This window comes from Salvelinus alpinus, chromosome 3, assembly GCF_045679555.1.
Source record: "Salvelinus alpinus chromosome 3, SLU_Salpinus.1, whole genome shotgun sequence".
NCBI lineage: Eukaryota > Metazoa > Chordata > Actinopteri > Salmoniformes > Salmonidae > Salvelinus > Salvelinus alpinus.
The window spans coordinates 10,178,058-10,196,786 of NC_092088.1; the positions used below are offsets into that span (position 1 = coordinate 10,178,058).

Genomic DNA, 18,729 nt, shown 5'->3' on the forward strand with positions numbered 1-18,729 from the left:
GAAGCATAGGAACTGAGAAGTGGTCTGTGGTCACCACCTGCAGAACCACTCCTTTATTGGGGGTGTCTTGCTAATTGCCTATAATTTCCACCTGTTGTCTATTCCATTTGCACAACAGCATGTGACATTTATTGTCAATCAGTGTTGCTTCCTAAGTGGACAGTTTGATTGCACAGAAGTGTGATTGACTTGGAGTTACATTGTGTTGTTTAAGTGTTCCCTTTATTTTTTTGAGCAGTGTATATTTTACCTGAACCACAAACACTTCCAAAAATAATAATATATCAATCATAATCGAGTATTTTGTCATATCAAAACAGCCGAAAGAAACTACCAGAGATAGTTTTAAAATAAAATGTATATCTATTTATTTATAATATTAATGCCAAAAACATTAACGGCAAACATTCATGAGTTATGTCCATGTAGAATCCTTGGAACTTTCAAGGTTTTAGAACCAGCTAGTAATGGAAAACTCTATACAACATGTATGCATCTGCATTGAACAGTAGAACTATATGTGTAATACTTACCGGATAGATACAAGACAACGCGATACTACAATTCCATTATTCATTTCAACTGTACCCGCACTCCTGTGCACTGTGTGTGTATATACAGTATAGATAAACACACTGAGTGTACAAAACATTAGGAACACCTTGCTAACATTGAGTTGCATCCCATTTTGCCCTCAGAACAGATGTGTTACATTTGAGTCACTCTTTCTTCAAAACTTCCCATTTGTCGAAAACAACCCAAAATCAAATCAAATCAAATTTATTTATAAAGCCCTTCTTACATCAGCTGATACTTCTTACATCAATGTTCACCTTAAAAACCTCACTTTATAGTTCACATTTAGATAAAATATAATCTATACATTTGATTGCATTTTATGTATGTTGTATTACATAGCAGCAACGCAGTAGCTGTTAAATTTCCTAATTAACCTCTGTGTTAGTATTTCAGTTGGTCAACAATTTACTGAGTGTGTTTATACAGACATTCTAACAAAGACTTTCATGACTAAACCAAGATAGACCACAGCTTGTCGTTTCCAATGGGAACAAATGAGTCATAATGGGCAGAACAAGGAAGGAGGTGGGCAGAGCCAAGCACGCCCTAGCAATATCCTATTGGCGCATTCTAGAATATATCTGCATATTTCCGTTACGGAACGCCTACTCTGTGAAGTGCGCGTGTGCAATAACTCAATTCGCCTTTGCACTCCTTCTAAACAGCGCAATTTTTTTACACTTTTCAAAAGATTTAAGTCTACAAAACTTTGTCCACTCTGTTCATAATATATTATAGTTTTGGGAACAGAAAACTGTACTTCAGATCAAATGTTTAATCAATTAGAAAATGTGCAGGAATGTTGGCCAAAATCCATCTTGTTCCATCTTCTCCCACTGCCTGCCAGTGGGCTTCCTCTCACTACCAGTGAGTGGAAACGCCAAACGTATGCTTCACATTTATAAATCCAGTGAGATATCTGTCTCATTGTTCTATCTGTGATTATAAGGTCGTCACTAGTTACCACAGACACTCAACCAATCAGACGAGGGAGTGTGATGACGCGTATTCCGGCTCAGAAGGCCCACCTACCCGACCAATCAGAAGAGGGAGAGTGATGACGGTATTCCGGTTAGCGGGAAATGCCTCATATTTGAAATGGCATATTTTGAGTTCAAGTTTGACGACCAAATAACTAATGATCATTTCAAGACAACTGTGAGTTCTAGAACGTTTCGTGACTTGAAATTCAGTTGGATGACTGTTCAAAACGTTTCTCCCCTGTCGGTGCTAGTTTTTTTCTCAGAGGTCTCAATTGTCTTGAATGCACTGATGTCTTGAAAAGTGCCATGTAAGTCCAATCAATTATTAGTATTATTAAATGCTTTGCCATCTTCCAAAGCTTGAAGATCATGCCTTTGTACAAAGACGGAAACTGGTACAAAATACCAAAAAGGTGGACTGCGAGGCTATGTTAAGTTAAACAAATGAATGACTATAGTAAGTGCCTAGGTGCCAAATAAAATAACAGTGTTGAAGTTTTTATCTTAAATCAGCCAAATTATCTGCCCAATTTTTTAAATATTTTTTATATCTGTGAACATTTCTGTGAAGTTGTGTACATTTTACTTGTGGATTTTGAAAAAAACTAAATCTGAACTCAAGATGTGCCACTTTGTTTGTCTACATGCCATTTTAAAAACAACGCAGATATTGGAGTAAACCACTTTTTTAAAACAAGTAACTATGAGTAAGGGAAAAAAATCATGATTAGCTTGCAAGCTGAGTTTGAATAAGACATCCCATTAACACTTTGTATTTATAACGGTTGAATAAGACACCCGATTAACACTTAGCATTTATAACGGTTGAATAAGACATCCCATTAACACTTAGCATTTATAACGGTTGAATAAGACACCCGATTAACACTTAGCATTTATAACGGTTGAATAAGACACCCGGTTAACACTTAGCATTTATAACGGTTGAATAAGACACCCGATTAACACTTAGCATTTATAACGGTTGAATAAGACATCCCATTAACACTTAGCATTTATAACGGTTGAATAAGACACCCGATTAACACTTAGCATTTATAACGGTTGAATAAGACACCCGATTAACACTTAGCATTTATAACGGTTGAATAAGACAGCCGATTAACACTTAGCATTTATAACGGTTGAATAAGACACCCAATTAACACTTAGCATTTATAAGGGTTGAAAAAGACATCCCATTAACACTTAGCATATAGAACAGTTGGTTATTGATGAATCAATATATAAAAGAAATGCAAGCCGGTCGGCATACATGTCATCACACTCCCTCATCTGATTGGTCGAGTAGGCGGGCCTTCTGACTTTGTGGCTGTGGTAACTAGTGATGACCTAATTATTTTCTGGAAGAGGAAAAAAACACACGCAGCCTCAGAGACCGGGGCTTGTAGCCCACACAATCCCTACAGGTGAAAACACACGCAGCCTCAGAGACCGGGGCTTGTAGCCCACACAGTCCCTACAGGTGAAAACACACGCAGCCTCAGAGACCGGGGCTTGTAGCCCACACAGTCCCTACAGGTGAAAACACACGCAGCCTCAGAGACCGGGGCTTGTAGCCCACACAGTCCCTACAGGTGAAAACACACGCAGCCTCAGAGACCGGGGCTTGTAGCCCACACAGTCCCTACAGGTGAAAACACACGCAGCCTCAGAGACCGGGGCTTGTAGCCCACACAGTCCCTACAGGTGAAAACACACGCAGCCTCAGAGACCGGGGCTTGTAGCCCACACAGTCCCTACAGGTGAAAACACACGCAGCCTCAGAGACCGGGGCTTGTAGCCCACACAGTCCCTACAGGTGAAAACACACGCAGCCTCAGAGACCGGGGCTTGTAGCCCACACAGTCCCTACAGGTGAAAACACACGCAGCCTCAGAGACCGGGGCTTGTAGCCCACACAGTCCCTACAGGTGAAAACACACGCAGCCTCAGAGACCGGGGCTTGTAGCCCACACAGTCCCTACAGGTGAAAACACACGCAGCCTCAGAGACCGGGGCTTGTAGCCCACACAGTCCCTACAGATGAAAACACACATGCCGTTTGTTATGTTGGTAAAACATTCTTCTCACCTCAGTGTTCCCCAACTAATGAACAATGTCTGTCTACCATATAGAATCCTCTAGGTCAAAATAAACACTGTCTACCATATAGAACCCTCTCGGTCATAATGAACACTGTCTGTCTACCATATAGAATCCTCTAGGTCATAATGAACACTGTCTGTCTACCATATAGAATCTTCTAGGTCATAATGAACACTGTCTGTCTACCATATAGAATCCTCTAGGTCATAATGAACACTGTCTGTCTACCATATAGAATCCTCTAGGTCATAATGAACACTGTCTTACCATATAGAATCCTCTAGGTCATAATGAACACTGTCTGTCTACCATATAGAATCTTCTAGGTCATAATGAACACTCTCTGTCTACCATATAGAATCCTCTAGGTCATAATGAACACTGTCTGTCTACCATATAGAATCCTCTAGGTCATAATGAACACTGTCTGTCTACCATATAGAATCCTCTAGGTCATAATGAACACTGTCTGTCTACCATATAGAATCCTCTAGGTCATAATGAACACTGTCTGTCTACCATATAGAATCCTCTAGGTCATAATGAACACTGTCTGTCTACCATATGGAATCCTCTAGGTCATAATGAACACTGTCTTACCATATAGAATCCTCTAGGTCATAATGAACACTGTCTGTCTACCGTATAGAATCCTCTAGGTCAAAATAAACACTGTCTACCATATAGAACCCTCTCGGTCATAATGAACACTGTCTGTCTACCTTATAGAATCCTCTAGGTCATAATGAACCCTGTCTGTCTACCATATAGAATCCTCTAGGTCTAATGAACCCTGTCTGTCTACCATATAGAATCCTCTAGGTCTAATGAACCCTGTCTGTCTACCATATAGAATCCTCTAGGTCTAATGAACCCTGTCTGTCTACCATATAGAATCCTCTAGGTCATAATGAACACTGTCTGTCTACCATATAGAATCTTCTAGGTCTAATGAACACTGTCTGTCTACCTTATAGAATCCTCTAGGTCATAATGAACCCTGTCTGTCTACCATATAGAATCCTCTAGGTCATAATGAACACTGTCTGTCTACCATATAGAATCTTCTAGGTCTAATGAACACTGTCTGTCTACCATATAGAATCCTCTAGGTCTAATGAACCCTGTCTACCATATAGAATCTTCTAGGTCATAATGCACACTGTCTGTCTACCATATAAAACCCTCTAGGTCTAAAGAACCCTCTCTGTCTACCATATAGAATCCTCTAGGTCATAATGAACACTGTCTGTCTACCATATAGAATCTTCTAGGTCTAATGAACACTGTCTGTCTACCATATAGAAGCCTCTAGGTCTAATGAACCCTGTCTACCATATAGAATCTTCTAGGTCATAATGCACACTGTCTGTCTACCATATAAAACCCTCTAGGTCTAAATAACCCTCTCTGTCTACCATATAGAATCCTCTAGGTCTAATGAACCCTGTCTGTCTACCATATAGAATCCTCTAGGTCTAATGAACACTGTCTGTCTACCATATAGAATCCTCTAGGTCATAATGAACACTGTCTGTCTACCATATAGAATCCTCTAGGTCATAATGAACACTGTCTGTCTACCATATGGAATCCTCTAGGTCATAATGAACACTGTCTTACCATATAGAATCCTCTAGGTCATAATGAACACTGTCTGTCTACCGTATAGAATCCTCTAGGTCAAAATAAACACTGTCTACCATATAGAACCCTCTCGGTCATAATGAACACTGTCTGTCTACCTTATAGAATCCTCTAGGTCATAATGAACCCTGTCTGTCTACCATATAGAATCCTCTAGGTCTAATGAACCCTGTCTGTCTACCATATAGAATCCTCTAGGTCTAATGAACCCTGTCTGTCTACCATATAGAATCCTCTAGGTCTAATGAACCCTGTCTGTCTACCATATAGAATCCTCTAGGTCATAATGAACACTGTCTGTCTACCATATAGAATCTTCTAGGTCTAATGAACACTGTCTGTCTACCTTATAGAATCCTCTAGGTCATAATGAACCCTGTCTGTCTACCATATAGAATCCTCTAGGTCATAATGAACACTGTCTGTCTACCATATAGAATCTTCTAGGTCTAATGAACACTGTCTGTCTACCATATAGAATCCTCTAGGTCTAATGAACCCTGTCTACCATATAGAATCTTCTAGGTCATAATGCACACTGTCTGTCTACCATATAAAACCCTCTAGGTCTAAAGAACCCTCTCTGTCTACCATATAGAATCCTCTAGGTCATAATGAACACTGTCTGTCTACCATATAGAATCTTCTAGGTCTAATGAACACTGTCTGTCTACCATATAGAATCCTCTAGGTCATAATGAACACTGTCTGTCTACCATATAGAATCTTCTAGGTCTAATGAACACTGTCTGTCTACCATATAGAATCCTCTAGGTCTAATGAACCCTGTCTACCATATAGAATCTTCTAGGTCATAATGCACACTGTCTGTCTACCATATAAAACCCTCTAGGTCTAAAGAACCCTCTCTGTCTACCATATAGAATCCTCTAGGTCATAATGAACACTGTCTGTCTACCATATAGAATCTTCTAGGTCTAATGAACACTGTCTGTCTACCATATAGAATCCTCTAGGTCATAATGAACACTGTCTGTCTACCATATAGAATCTTCTAGGTCTAATGAACACTGTCTGTCTAACATATAGAATCCTCTAGGTCTAATGAACACTGTCTGGTGGTGGTGCTCGCTCTCTCAAGAGCAGACAGGTGTCTGTGGAACGAGTCATCCAGATTTCTCAGGATGTCCATAATATCTCAAAGTTGACATTGAAGCCCCTGTAAAGATCCAGGCTTGTGGATCTACATGTGTGTGACCCCTGGGAACCAGGTGTGTTATATCTCAATGTCCACAGGCCTGATGTCTCCTGTCTTCTGCTCCTGGACCCAGAGCTCTCTGTCTCTAGCTGGGTCCACACTCTGTAACAGTTGGTCCACTGGCTCCATCGTCTGCAAGGACACGTGGAAAAACAGTCAATACTCTGTGTGTGTGTGTGTGTGTGTGTGTGTGTGTGTGTGTGTCTGTGTGTGTGTGTGTGTGTGTGTGTGTGTGTGCGCGCGCGTGCACCTGTGTGTGTGTGCAGCTCTGAAAAATACACAGAAAAACAAGGCATTGAGTGCTCTCTACTGGTAATACAAGGTGGTGCTTGACTTACACTCTGGTTAAACATGTCCGTCTCATGCCGTAAGGTGGTGTACTGACACAGATGCTGTCGTATCATCCCCACCCTCTCTACCTCCAGCCTCTCCAGCTCCTGAAGGACAGAAAGGATTGAAGGGAAGGTTTTTGGATTACGTGATTCAGATGAATCCTTTCTGTAGTTTGCCAGACTCACCGATAGCCAGCCTCACTGTTCCTGAAGATGGCTGGAGTAGAAACAGACTAGCACCCAGGCTACCAAAGCAATACGCTACATACAGATTCACCATCAGTGAAAAGGAGGAAATACAAAGGAGAATATGAACTACAGAAGAGTACAGATGAGTCTTACCAGGCTTGTGGTCACCATCTCCTCAAACCATTTGGACTGCGACTGGTTGTAAAGGTCGACACAGCGCATCAGGTCGTCTCCTGGTAGACAGAAAATACTGTTTTTGCCAAGGTTATCTATGCTTTGGACACTGGCTGCACCTTTCTTTCCTCCGGGTTTATGAAGCTTGAAATGGTTGTTATGTAACTTCTCCAGCAGGGGGAGTCAAAGTCCAAAAATTAATTTACAAAAGCAACAACATTTGACATTTTACATGTACATTTAAAGTCAATTAGGAGACGCTCATATTCAGAGTAACTTACAATTATTGCATTCATCTTAAGATATCTAGGTGAGATACATCACAATCGTATCAACTACATTTACCAAAAACAAAGTACACTACAGGACCAAAAGTATGTGGACATCTGCTCGTTGAACATCTCATTCCAAAATCATGGGCATTATTATGTAGTTGGTCCCGCCTTTGCTGCTATAACAGCCTTCACTCTTCTGGGAAGGCTTTCCACTAGATGTTGGAACATTGCTGCAGGGACTTGCTTCCATTCAGCAACAACAGCATTAGTGAGGTCGGGCACTGATATTGGGCGATTAAGCCTGGCTCACAGTCGGTGTTCCAATTCATCACAAAAGTGTTCGATGGGGTTGAGGCCAGGGCTCTGTGTAGGCCAGTCAAGTTCTTCCACACCGATCTCGACAAACGATTTCTATACGGGCCTTGCTTTTTGCACGGGGGTATTGTCATGCTAAAACAGGAAAGGGCCTTCCACAAACTGTTCCCACAAAGTTGGAAGCACAGAATGGTCTAGAATGTCATTGTATGATGTAGCATTAAGATTTCCCTTCACTGGAACTAAGGAGCCTAGCCCAAACCATAAAAAACAGCCCCAGACCATTATTGATCCTCCAACAGATTTTACAGTTGGCACTTTGCATTCGGGCAGGTATTGTTCTCCTAGCATCCGCCAAACCCAGATTAGTCCGTCAGCCTGCCAGATGGTGAAGTATGATTCATCACTCCAGAGAACGCGTTTCCACTGGTCCAGAGACCAATGGTGGCGATCTTTACACCACTACAGCTAAAGCTTGGCATTGCGTATGGTGATCTTAGGCTTGTGAGTGGCTGCTCGGCCATGGCTCGGCCACGGCCATTGTGTGTGGCTGCTCGGCCATGGCTCGGCCACGGCCATTGTGTGTGGCTGCTCGGCCACGGCCATTGTGTGTGGCTGCTCGGCCATGGCTCGGCCACGGCCATTGTGTGTGGCTGCTCGGCCATGGCTCGGCCACGGCCATTGTGTGTGGCTGCTCGGCCATGGCTCGGCCACGGCCATTGTGTGTGGCTGCTCGGCCATGGCTCGGCCACGGCCATTGTGTGTGGCTGCTCGGCCATGGCTCGGCCACGGCCATTGTGTGTGGCTGCTCGGCATATTGTGCTGACGTTGCTCTTCCAGAGGCAGTTTGGAACTCGGTAGTGAGTGTTGCAACCGAGGACAGATTATTTTTAGGCGCTACGCGCTTCAGCACTCGGCGCTCCCATTCTGTGAGCTTGTGTGGCATACCACTTTGCGGCTAAGCCGTTGTTGCTCATAAACGTTTCCACTTCACAATAACAGCACTTACAGTTGACCGGGAAAGCTCTAGCAGGGCAGACATTTTATAAATAACTTAAAGGATAACTAAGTGGATAACTATGTGGATAACTATGTGGATAACTATGTGGATAACTAAGTGGATAACTAAATGGATAACTAAATGGATAACTAAGTGGATAACTAAGTGGATAACTAAGTGGATAACTAAGTGGATAACTAAGTGGATAACTAAGTGGATAACTAAATGGATAACTAAGTGGATAACTAAGTGGATAACTAAATGGATAACTATGTGGATAACTAAGTGGATAACTAAGTGGATAACTAAGTGGATAACTAAGTGGATAACTAAGTGGATAACTAAATGGATAACTATGTGGATAACTAAATGGATAACTAAGTGGATAACTAAGTGGATAACTATGTGGATAACTATGTGGATAACTATGTGGATAACTATGTGGATAACTATGTGGATAACTATGTGGATAACTATGTGGATAACTATGTGGATAACTATGTGGATAACTATGTGGATAACTATGTGGATAACTATGTGGATAACTATGTGGATAACTAAGTAGATAACTAAGTGGATAACTAAGTAGATAACTAAGTAGATAACTAAATGGATAACTAAGTGGATAACTAAATGGATAACTAAATGGATAACTAAGTGGATAACTAAATGGATAACTATGTGGATAACTATGTGGATAACTATGTGGATAACTAAGTGGATAACTAAGTGGATAACTAAGTGGATAACTAAATGGATAACTAAGTGGATAACTATGTGGATAACTATGTGGATAACTATGTGGATAACTATGTGGATAACTATGTGGATAACTATGTGGATAACTATGTGGATAACTAAGTGGATAACTAAATGGATAACTAAATGGATAACTAAATGGATAACTAAGTGGATAACTAAATGGATAACTAAATGGATAACTAAGTGGATAACTAAGTGGATAACTAAGTGGATAACTAAGTGGATAACTAAGTGGATAACTAAATGGATAACTAAATGGATAACTAAATGGATAACTAAATGGATAACTAAGTGGATAACTAAGTGGATAACTAAGTGGATAACTAAGTGGATAACTAAGTGGATAACTAAGTGGATAACTAAATGGATAACTAAATGGATAACTAAATGGATAACTAAATGGATAACTAAATGGATAACTAAATGGATAACTAAGTGGATAACTAAGTGGATAACTAAGTGGATAACTAAGTGGATAACTAAGTGGATAACAATGTGGATAACAATGTGGATAACAATGTGGATAACTAAGTGGATAACTAAGTGGATAACTAAGTGGATAACTAAGTGGATAACTAAGTGGATAACTAAGTGGATAACAATGTGGATAACAATGTGGATAACAATGTGGATAACAATGTGGATAACAATGTGGATAACTATGTGGATAACTATGTGGATAACTATGTGGATAACTATGTGGATAACTATGTGGATAACTATGTGGATAACTATGTGGATAACTATGTGGATAACTATGTGGATAACTATGTGGATAACTATGTGGATAACTATGTGGATAACTATGTGGATAACTATGTGGATAACTATGTGGATAACTAAGTGGATAACTAAGTGGATAACTAAGTGGATAACTAAGTGGATAACTATGTGGATAACTATGTGGATAACTATGTGGATAACTAAGTGGATAACTAAGTGGATAACTAAGTGGATAACTAAGTGGATAACTAAGTGGATAACTAAGTGGATAACTAAGTGGATAACTAAGTGGATAACTAAGTGGATAACTATGTGGATAACTATGTGGATAACTAAGTGGATAACTAAGTGGATAACTAAGTGGATAACTATGTGGATAACTATGTGGATAACTATGTGGATAACTATGTGGATAAGAGTGTGTGCGTGTGTGTGTACATGTATGTGTGCGAGTGTGTGCATGCACTGTTAGCTGTTTTTGTAATTTTATCACTAACTTCCTCTATTAATCAACAGTATGATACTGTATACACTAAATACAGTAGATTACTGTAGAATGCACAGTAAAATACTGTAAATGTGTTTTACACGATTAATTATGATGCATTGTGGAAAAATGTTTGAGGATGGGGAAAGAGTCTCTGGCTCATTAACCAATTTTAAGGCGTGCCTTTTAAGAGGCACCCATGAGTGAGAATACTGTACCCCAGCAGAATACGGTAATATACCGTATTTTAGGAATTTGACAAATCTTGTCCTGAAACTCTACAGTAATTTACTGGCCAATTGCTGTAATTCAGAATACAGTACCATACTGCATTTTTGGAGCGCACAAAAAATGTGAATACTTGTGGGTGCATGGTATTGTTGTTTCTCACTCATTAACATATTTGAGGCGTGCCTTGTAAGTGGCTATATTTCTTGCACCCATTAGTGATATTTCTTGCACTAATTTAAGTGATATGTGGTAGTGGTTCCCTAACAATTACATTTATTTAGGGAACAGATCAGAGTGGATGCCAGTTTAAAACCTTTAATGGTTGAGTGTTTAGCCATGTCCTTTTGATCTGTTCTGCCCAGTAGTCACTGTCAGTTTAGAAGCTTTGTTAAGGCCTAAAGTGCAAGTGATATGAAACACCTAATATCACTTGGTATTGTTAATATACAGTATAATTCCATTTTTACTATTAGCAATTGCTGATGTTATTTTCAATACAGTCCAACAATAAAGTACTGTATTTGGTGTTTGCTATATATTCACTGCAGCTTACTGTAAATTATGGTGCATTGTGGAGAAAAAATAGTGGGAGGAGAAAGAATCGGTGGCTCAATAACATATTTTAATTGCATGCCTTATAAATGGCTATACGGTACACCTATTAGTAATATTCCGGTACCAATTTAAGGGATATATAGTAGTAGTTCCCTAACAATTAAATGTATAAAGGGAACAGATCAGAGTCGTAGCAGGTCTTAGACCAGTGGGAGGGAGATTTTTGGAATGAGTGGATTCCTGCTTTTTTACAGACCCATACGTTGTGTCAAGCTGGGTAAAGGACAAACTGGGAATGGTTACATCTGGGAAAGTTTTGAGAAGTGGAATCATTTAGATTTTTTTGTGCATCCTCCACCCAGAGGAAGTGGGCGCTTGGCGTCACACAGCTCAACATGCGGCATGCTTTCCTCTCTGGAACAGGTCGCCGCTTAAATCCTGTGATCTGTGAGGTAGCGTTGAGTGTAGAGATGGATCAAATGAATGGATCAAGTGTTTGTGACACCTGCCATTTTGGTGAGACGTAGACCCGGTGGCAATGGCGAGACTGAGAATACCCCGTCTGTCTTGTTAAGCTTTTGGCACAGAGTTTCTAGCTGTTAAGGTCAGGTTAGGTTATGTTTGCTATTCTATGTTACGAACACGCTACAGTGCTTTAGGTGCCAAGGATTCGGATATGTTGCAGCACTGTGTAGAAGGGAGATCCCACAATGTGAGAAATGTGCAGGAGGGCATGGTCAGAGGGAGTGTACAGTTGCTATAGAGAAAGCACTGCGTTTCAACTGTGGGGGGTGGCCATGCAACGTGGGATCTGAAGTGCCCTATGAGAGAGAGACACGTTGAGATTGCCACAGTTCGAGTTGGGGCAGAAAGTTTCCTATGCTGAGGCAGTGAAGAGAGTAGAGGATAGCCCAAGGGTGAGTTATTTGACTGGGAGACCCCCCAGTGAGTAGGCCTGAAGAGAGAGAGCTCCAGAGAGGATGACCTTTATAAAGGTTGGATTTCTTGCGTTTTATAGCCATGGTGATCAACTGCACTGCACTGATGGAGCGGAATTCACAGAAGATGCTGGGTTGGCGCCCCCCCTTGGTTTGTGCTGTGGTGGAGATCTTTGTGGGCTATACTCGGCCTTGTCTCAGGATTGTAAGTTGGTGGTTGAAGATATCCCTCTAGTGGTGTGGGGGCTGTGCTTTGGCAAAGTGGGTGGGGTTATATCCTTCCTGTTTGGCCCTGTCCGGGGGTTTCTTCTGATGGGGCCACAGTGTCTCCTGACCCCTCCTGTCTCAGCCTCCAGTATTTATGCTGCAGTAGTTTATGTGTCGGGGGGCTAGGGTCAGTTGGTTATACCTGGAGTACTTCTCCTATCTTATCCAGTGTCCTGTGTGAATTTAAGTATGCTCTCTCTAATTCTCTCGTTCTCTCTTTCTTTCTCTCTCTCGGAGAACCTGAGCCCTAGGACCATACGTCACGGCAAACCGGGCATGATGACTCCTTGCTGTCCCCAGTCCACCTGGCCTTGCTGCTGTTCCAGTTTCAGCTGTTCTACCTGTGGTTATGGAACCCCTACCTGTCCCAGACCTGCTGTTTTCAACTCTTAATGATCGGCTATGAAAAGCCAACTGATATTTATTCCTGATTATTATTTGACCATGCTTGTCATTTATGAACATTTTGAAAATCTTGGCTCTCTCTAATTCTCTCCTTCTCTCTTTCTTTCTCTCTCTCGGAGGACCTGAGCCCTAGGACCATACGTCACGGCAAACCGGGCATGATGACTCCTTGCTGTCCCCAGTCCGCCTGGCCTTGCTGCTATTCCAGTTTCAGCTGTTCTGCCTGCGGTTATGGAACCCCTACCTGTCCCAGACCTGCTGTTTTCAACTCTTAATGATCGGCTATGAAAAGCCAACTGATATTTATTCCTGATTATTATTTGACCATGCTTGTCATTTATGAACATTTTGAAAATCTTGGCTCTCTCTAATTCTCTCTTTCTTTCTCTCTCTCGGAGGACCTGAGCCCTAGGACCATACGTCATGGCAAACCGGGAATGATGACTCCTTGCTGTCCCCAGTCCGCCTGGCCTTGCTGCTATTCCAGTTTCAGCTGTTCTGCCTGCGGTTATGGAACCGCCACCTGTCCCAGACCTGCTATTTTCAACTCTTAATGATCGGCTATGAAAAGCCAACTGAAAATTATTCATGATTATTATTTGACCATGCTTGTCACTTATGAATATTTTGAACATCTTGGCATAGTTCTGTTATAATCTCCACCCGGCACAGCCAGAAGAGGACTGGCCACCCCTCATAGCCTGGTTCCTCTCTAGGTTTCTTCCTAGGTTTTGGCCTTTCTAGGGAGTTTTTCCTAGCCACCGTGCTTCTACACCTGCATTGCTTGCTGTTTGGGGTTTTAGGCTGGGTTTCTGTACAGCACTTCGAGATATTAGCTGATGTACGAAGGGCTATATAAAATAAACTTGATTTGAAACTTGATTTGAAGATAGATGTGGTAGTTGCAGCAACAGAGAAGTATTTTGGGGAGATTTTAGTACAGAAGATAAGTAAGTATTGAGAGAAAAAGGATTCTATCCTCCCAGGCCGACGGCCTGGTGTAGGATCTTTTAGGGCCAAAGTAGTGGGACGGGGTGGCTGGATTTTGGGGCATAGTGTATAGGTGCAGGGTTAAATAGTGGTGTCATTCTCCCATTCCCCTTAACCCAGTTTTTTTTGTTTGTGACCAAAATGTGCAATTTATACTCCGACCTGCGAAAGGCAGCAACACAGCGTCTAGTCTGCCGGAAAGCCACACAAAGAAGAATAAGGTAGTAGTGGTAGTAGTAGTGGTAGTGGTAGTAGTAGTGGTAGTGGTAGTAGTAGTGGTAGTGGTAGTAGTAGTGGTAGTGGTAGTAGTGGTAGTAGTAGTAGTGGTAGTAGTAGTAGTGGTGGTAGTGGTAGTAGTAGTAGTGGTAGTGGTGGTAGTAGTGGTAGTAGTGGTAGTAGTGGTAGTAGTAGTAGTGGTAGTGGTGGTAGTAGTGGTAGTAGTGGTATTAGTAGTAGTAGTGGTAGTGGTAGTGGTAGTAGTGGTAGTGGTAGTGGTAGTAGTGGTAGTGGTAGTAGTGGTAGTGGTAGTAGTGGTAGTAGTAGTAGTGGTGGTAGTGGTAGTAGTGGTATTAGTAGTAGCAGTGGTAGTGGTAGTGGTAGTAATGGCAGTGGTAGTGGTAGTAGTAGTAGTGGTAGTGGTAGTAGTGGTAGTAGTAGTAGTAGTAGTGGTAGTGGTAGTGGTAGTAGTTGTAGTGGTAGTAGTAGCAGCAGCAGCAGCGGGTCTTAAACCTTTTAATGGTTGAATATTTACCCACGTAAATATTCTGTTCTGCTCTGTAATCACTGCCAGTTTGAAAGGCTTTGTTTTGGCCTTTAGAAGTGCAAGTGATATTAAACACCTAAGTATTGATTAATATGCTGTAATATGTAAATGCCTGCAGCCAACCTGCTTGCATTGATCCCATAAAATAATGTAAAATACCAACATGATTACAGTAGCATTTAATTTATACAGTATTGTACTGTGTCACTGCTCTGCATTTTACAGTAACAGCAAGTTACTGTGAATATTACAAGAACGTATTTTGCACTTGCCAGAGATGTAAAAGGTATTTTGTTATAAATACAGGATATTTTGTAGACCAATGTACCCTTAACTTACAAAAACATTCCCAGTAACAGTTACAGAAACGTTTTACTTGCTATTATTGTGATGTGTGTTTTTTTAATCAATTTTAGATGAGTGCACTGACTGTAAGCCGCTCTGGACAAGAGCATCTGCTAAATTACCAACATCTAAATGTTAAAAATGAGCATTTGCAAAACACACTGCCTGGATATTATTCTTAATCTATTCGTATTTTGATTAAATGCGTCTCTTGTTTGGGGGCATTTGAATAATACCCAGCAGTGTGCTTTGCAAGTCTTTGAGACCACAAAATCTACCAAAATAGCACTGCTAATAGCTCTACATTCAAAATGCTGTGATAAAAATGATAATAAAAGACATTAAATTATTCAAAAAGGAAAGTTCATTGTAATTTCTACACACTTTCTACCTGGTTTAAGTCGTTTAAATTCAGAGTATACATTTATGTTTTAAATATATTTTATATTTTATTTACTCATACACAAATAGCAAAACCTCCCGCGACCCACCATTTGAGAATCGTTGGTTTAGAGTGTCTGTTTATCATGTCATAAACAACTTTTTGTTTGAAGTTAGCTAGCTATACCCTAGTCTCGCTTGGTCAGATTTGTGCTAGAATAACCTGTAATCTGCACAGATAAAACCCTCAAGACTCCCAGATGGGGACGAAACAAGTGACACCAATATCAGTTATAACAAACATGTGAGTCTTTGACCCCACTGGCTAACCCCACAGTGACCTTTGATAACCTTTGGTTTGACCTTTGACCCGGCTCTGACCTGCTTGTGTGGATTTCCGCTGAGCCTTCTTGATGTCTTCCTCGATCTTGTTGCTTAGTTTGATCTCTAGCTGCTGGGTCTTCACCTCCAGGTCCTTCTGTCTGTCCACTAGAGCCTTACGGGCCTACAGAGATACATGCAGATCTTCAAATCAAATCACATGTTATTTGTCACATACACATGGTTAGCAGATGTTTAATGCGAGTGTAGCGAAATGCTTGCGCTTCTAGTTCCAACAGTGCAGTAATATCTAACAAGTTATCTAACAATTCCCAACAACTACCTAATACACACACATGTAAAGGGATGGAATAAGAATATGTACATATAAATATATGGATGAGAGATGACCGAGCGGTAAAGGCAAGATGCAAACGATGGTATAAGATACATGGTATAAGATACATGGTATAAGATACAGTATATACTGTACATATGAGATGAGTAATGTACGATATGTAAACATTATTAAACATTATTTAAAATGACTAGTGATCCATTTATTAAAGTGGCCAGTGATTTGAGTCTCTATGTAGGCAGCAGCCTCTGCGAGTTAGTGATGGCTGTTTAGCAGTCTGATGGCCTTGAGATAGAAGCTGTTTTTCAGTCTCTCGGTCCCAGCTTTGATGCACCTGTACTGACCTCGCCTTCTGAATGATAGCAGAGTGAACAGGTAGTGGCTCGGGTGGTTGTTGTCCTTGATGATCTTTTTGGCCTTCCTGTGACATCAGGTGCTGTAGGTGTCCTGGAGGGCAGGTAGTTTGCCCCCGGTGATGCGTTGTGCAGACCGCACCACCCTCTGGAGAGCCTTGCTGTTGAGGGCGGTGCAGTTGCCGTACCAGGCGGTGATGCAGCCCGACAGGATGCTCTCAATTGTGCATCTGTAAAAGTTTGTCAGGGTTTTAGATGACAAGCCACACTGTCGGTGTGGGTGGACCATTTCAGTTTGTCTGTGATGTGTACGCCGAGGAACTTAAACCTTTCCACCTTCTCCACTACTGTCCTGTCAATGTGGATAGGGGGTTGCTCCCTCTGCTGTTTCCTGAAGTCCACGATCATCTCCTTTGTTTTTTTGACGTTGAGTGAGAGGTTGTTTTCCTGACACTACACTCCGGCTGTCTCGTCGTTGTTGGTAATCAAGCCCACTACTGTTGTTTCGTCTGCAAACTTGATGATTGAGTTGGAGGCGTACATGGCCACGCAGTCATGGGTGAACAAGGAGTACAAGAGTTGACTGAGCATGCACCCTTGTGGGGCCCAGTGTTGAGGGTCAGCGAAGTGGAGATTGTTTCCTACCTTCACCACCTCGGGGCGGCCCGTCAGAAAGTCCAGGACCCAATTGCACAGGGCGGGGTTGAGACCCAGGGCCTCCAGCTTGATGATGAGCTTGGAGGGTACTATGGTGTTGAATGCTGAGCTGTAGACAATGAACAGCATTCTTACATAGGTATTCGTCTTGTCCAGATGGGATAGGGCAGTGTGCAGTGTGATGGCGACTGCATCGTCTGTGGACCGGTTCGGGCAGTATGCAAACTGAAGTAGGTCTAGAGTGGCAGGTAAGGTGGAGGTGATATGACCCTTGACTAGTCTTTCAAAGCACTTCTTTGGCTGTCATAAGGTGTTATGAAGGCTTATAACTGCTGAGTCTTCTCCTCCAGGTCCTTCTGTCTGTCTGCTAGAGCCTTACGAGCCTACAGATGCATTCCAATGTTATACAGGCTGGCATAAGGTTGTTATAAGCTGTTATGAATGCTTATAGGAAAGTAAATGGGGACATACTTCAGGGTATTGCAGTAGGCTATTACTTTCTATTAGCCACTTGTGTGAAATGTGTGATGAATGTCTAGATGACTAACCGTAACCCTAGATGACTGATGGTGAGGAGATGACAGGTCTGTGATGAATGTCTAGATGACTAACCGTAACCCTAGATGACTGATGGTGAGGAGATGACAGTAGAAGCTGAAGCGATCGGTCCAATCATTATTTATAGAACAAGGAAGTGGTAGTGTGTGGGTGTGTGTTGACAGGAAACGGTCCTATACTTAGGGGGCAGTTGTGGAATTTTAATCACGTCTGAGAAGATTCCTGAAATTCTACAGCTGCCAAGTGCAAGGACAGTTAATATTACGTTGAGTTCTGTATGTTTTATGAGTGTGTGTTTGTGCCTCTGTGTGCATGTCTCTGTGTGTGTGCTTTGTGTGTGTGTGTGTTTGTTGCGTCTCACTGCGTCAGGATGCGTACCTTCTCCACGGCTGAGTGTCGTCCAACCAGCTGTTTCCGTAGTTCTGAGATGTGATGATTGAACCTCTTCATGTCCTTCTTAAAGTTATCTCTGAACGTCAACAGAGGCTTCTCCACCTCACTCTGGAGCTGAAAGAGTTCAATCACACAAGTTTAAAGGCAGACCTGTTTGGAAGGCCTATGCGTGAAGTTTTTTCCTGGTCAAGTCACATGGTTAGCAAAAACAGCTGGCCTTTCCTATAAATAGATAATAAATAATGATATATTGTGATGACATTTGTTTGGTTTTTGTCTTGTTATTTATGCCTGTATCTCATATCCTCACACAGCAAATGGGTCAGTGTTCCCTACAATGTAAAACCCAATGTGTTGTCATTACTCAAAACTGTCATTACTACTGCACTTAAGATACACTAAGTGGCCAGTTTATTAGCT

At 41.7% G+C, this 18,729-nt stretch overlaps 1 protein-coding gene across 1 annotated transcript in view; it reads right to left on the bottom strand.

Annotated features, from left to right (window-relative positions):
• Positions 1-340: 340 nt before the first annotated feature.
• LOC139569991 (growth arrest-specific protein 7-like) overlaps positions 341-18,729 on the bottom strand; it is a 121,648-nt gene continuing 103,259 nt past the window's right edge. The window contains exons 10-14 of the mRNA XM_071391407.1: positions 18,295-18,423; positions 16,051-16,174; positions 7,212-7,291; positions 6,876-6,974; positions 341-6,669 (exon numbers count right to left, since the gene is read on the bottom strand). Coding sequence (XP_071247508.1) covers positions 6,556-6,669; positions 6,876-6,974; positions 7,212-7,291; positions 16,051-16,174; positions 18,295-18,423 — 546 coding nt within the window. The 3' untranslated portion in view covers positions 341-6,555. The remainder of the gene's footprint in view (positions 6,670-6,875; positions 6,975-7,211; positions 7,292-16,050; positions 16,175-18,294; positions 18,424-18,729) is intronic.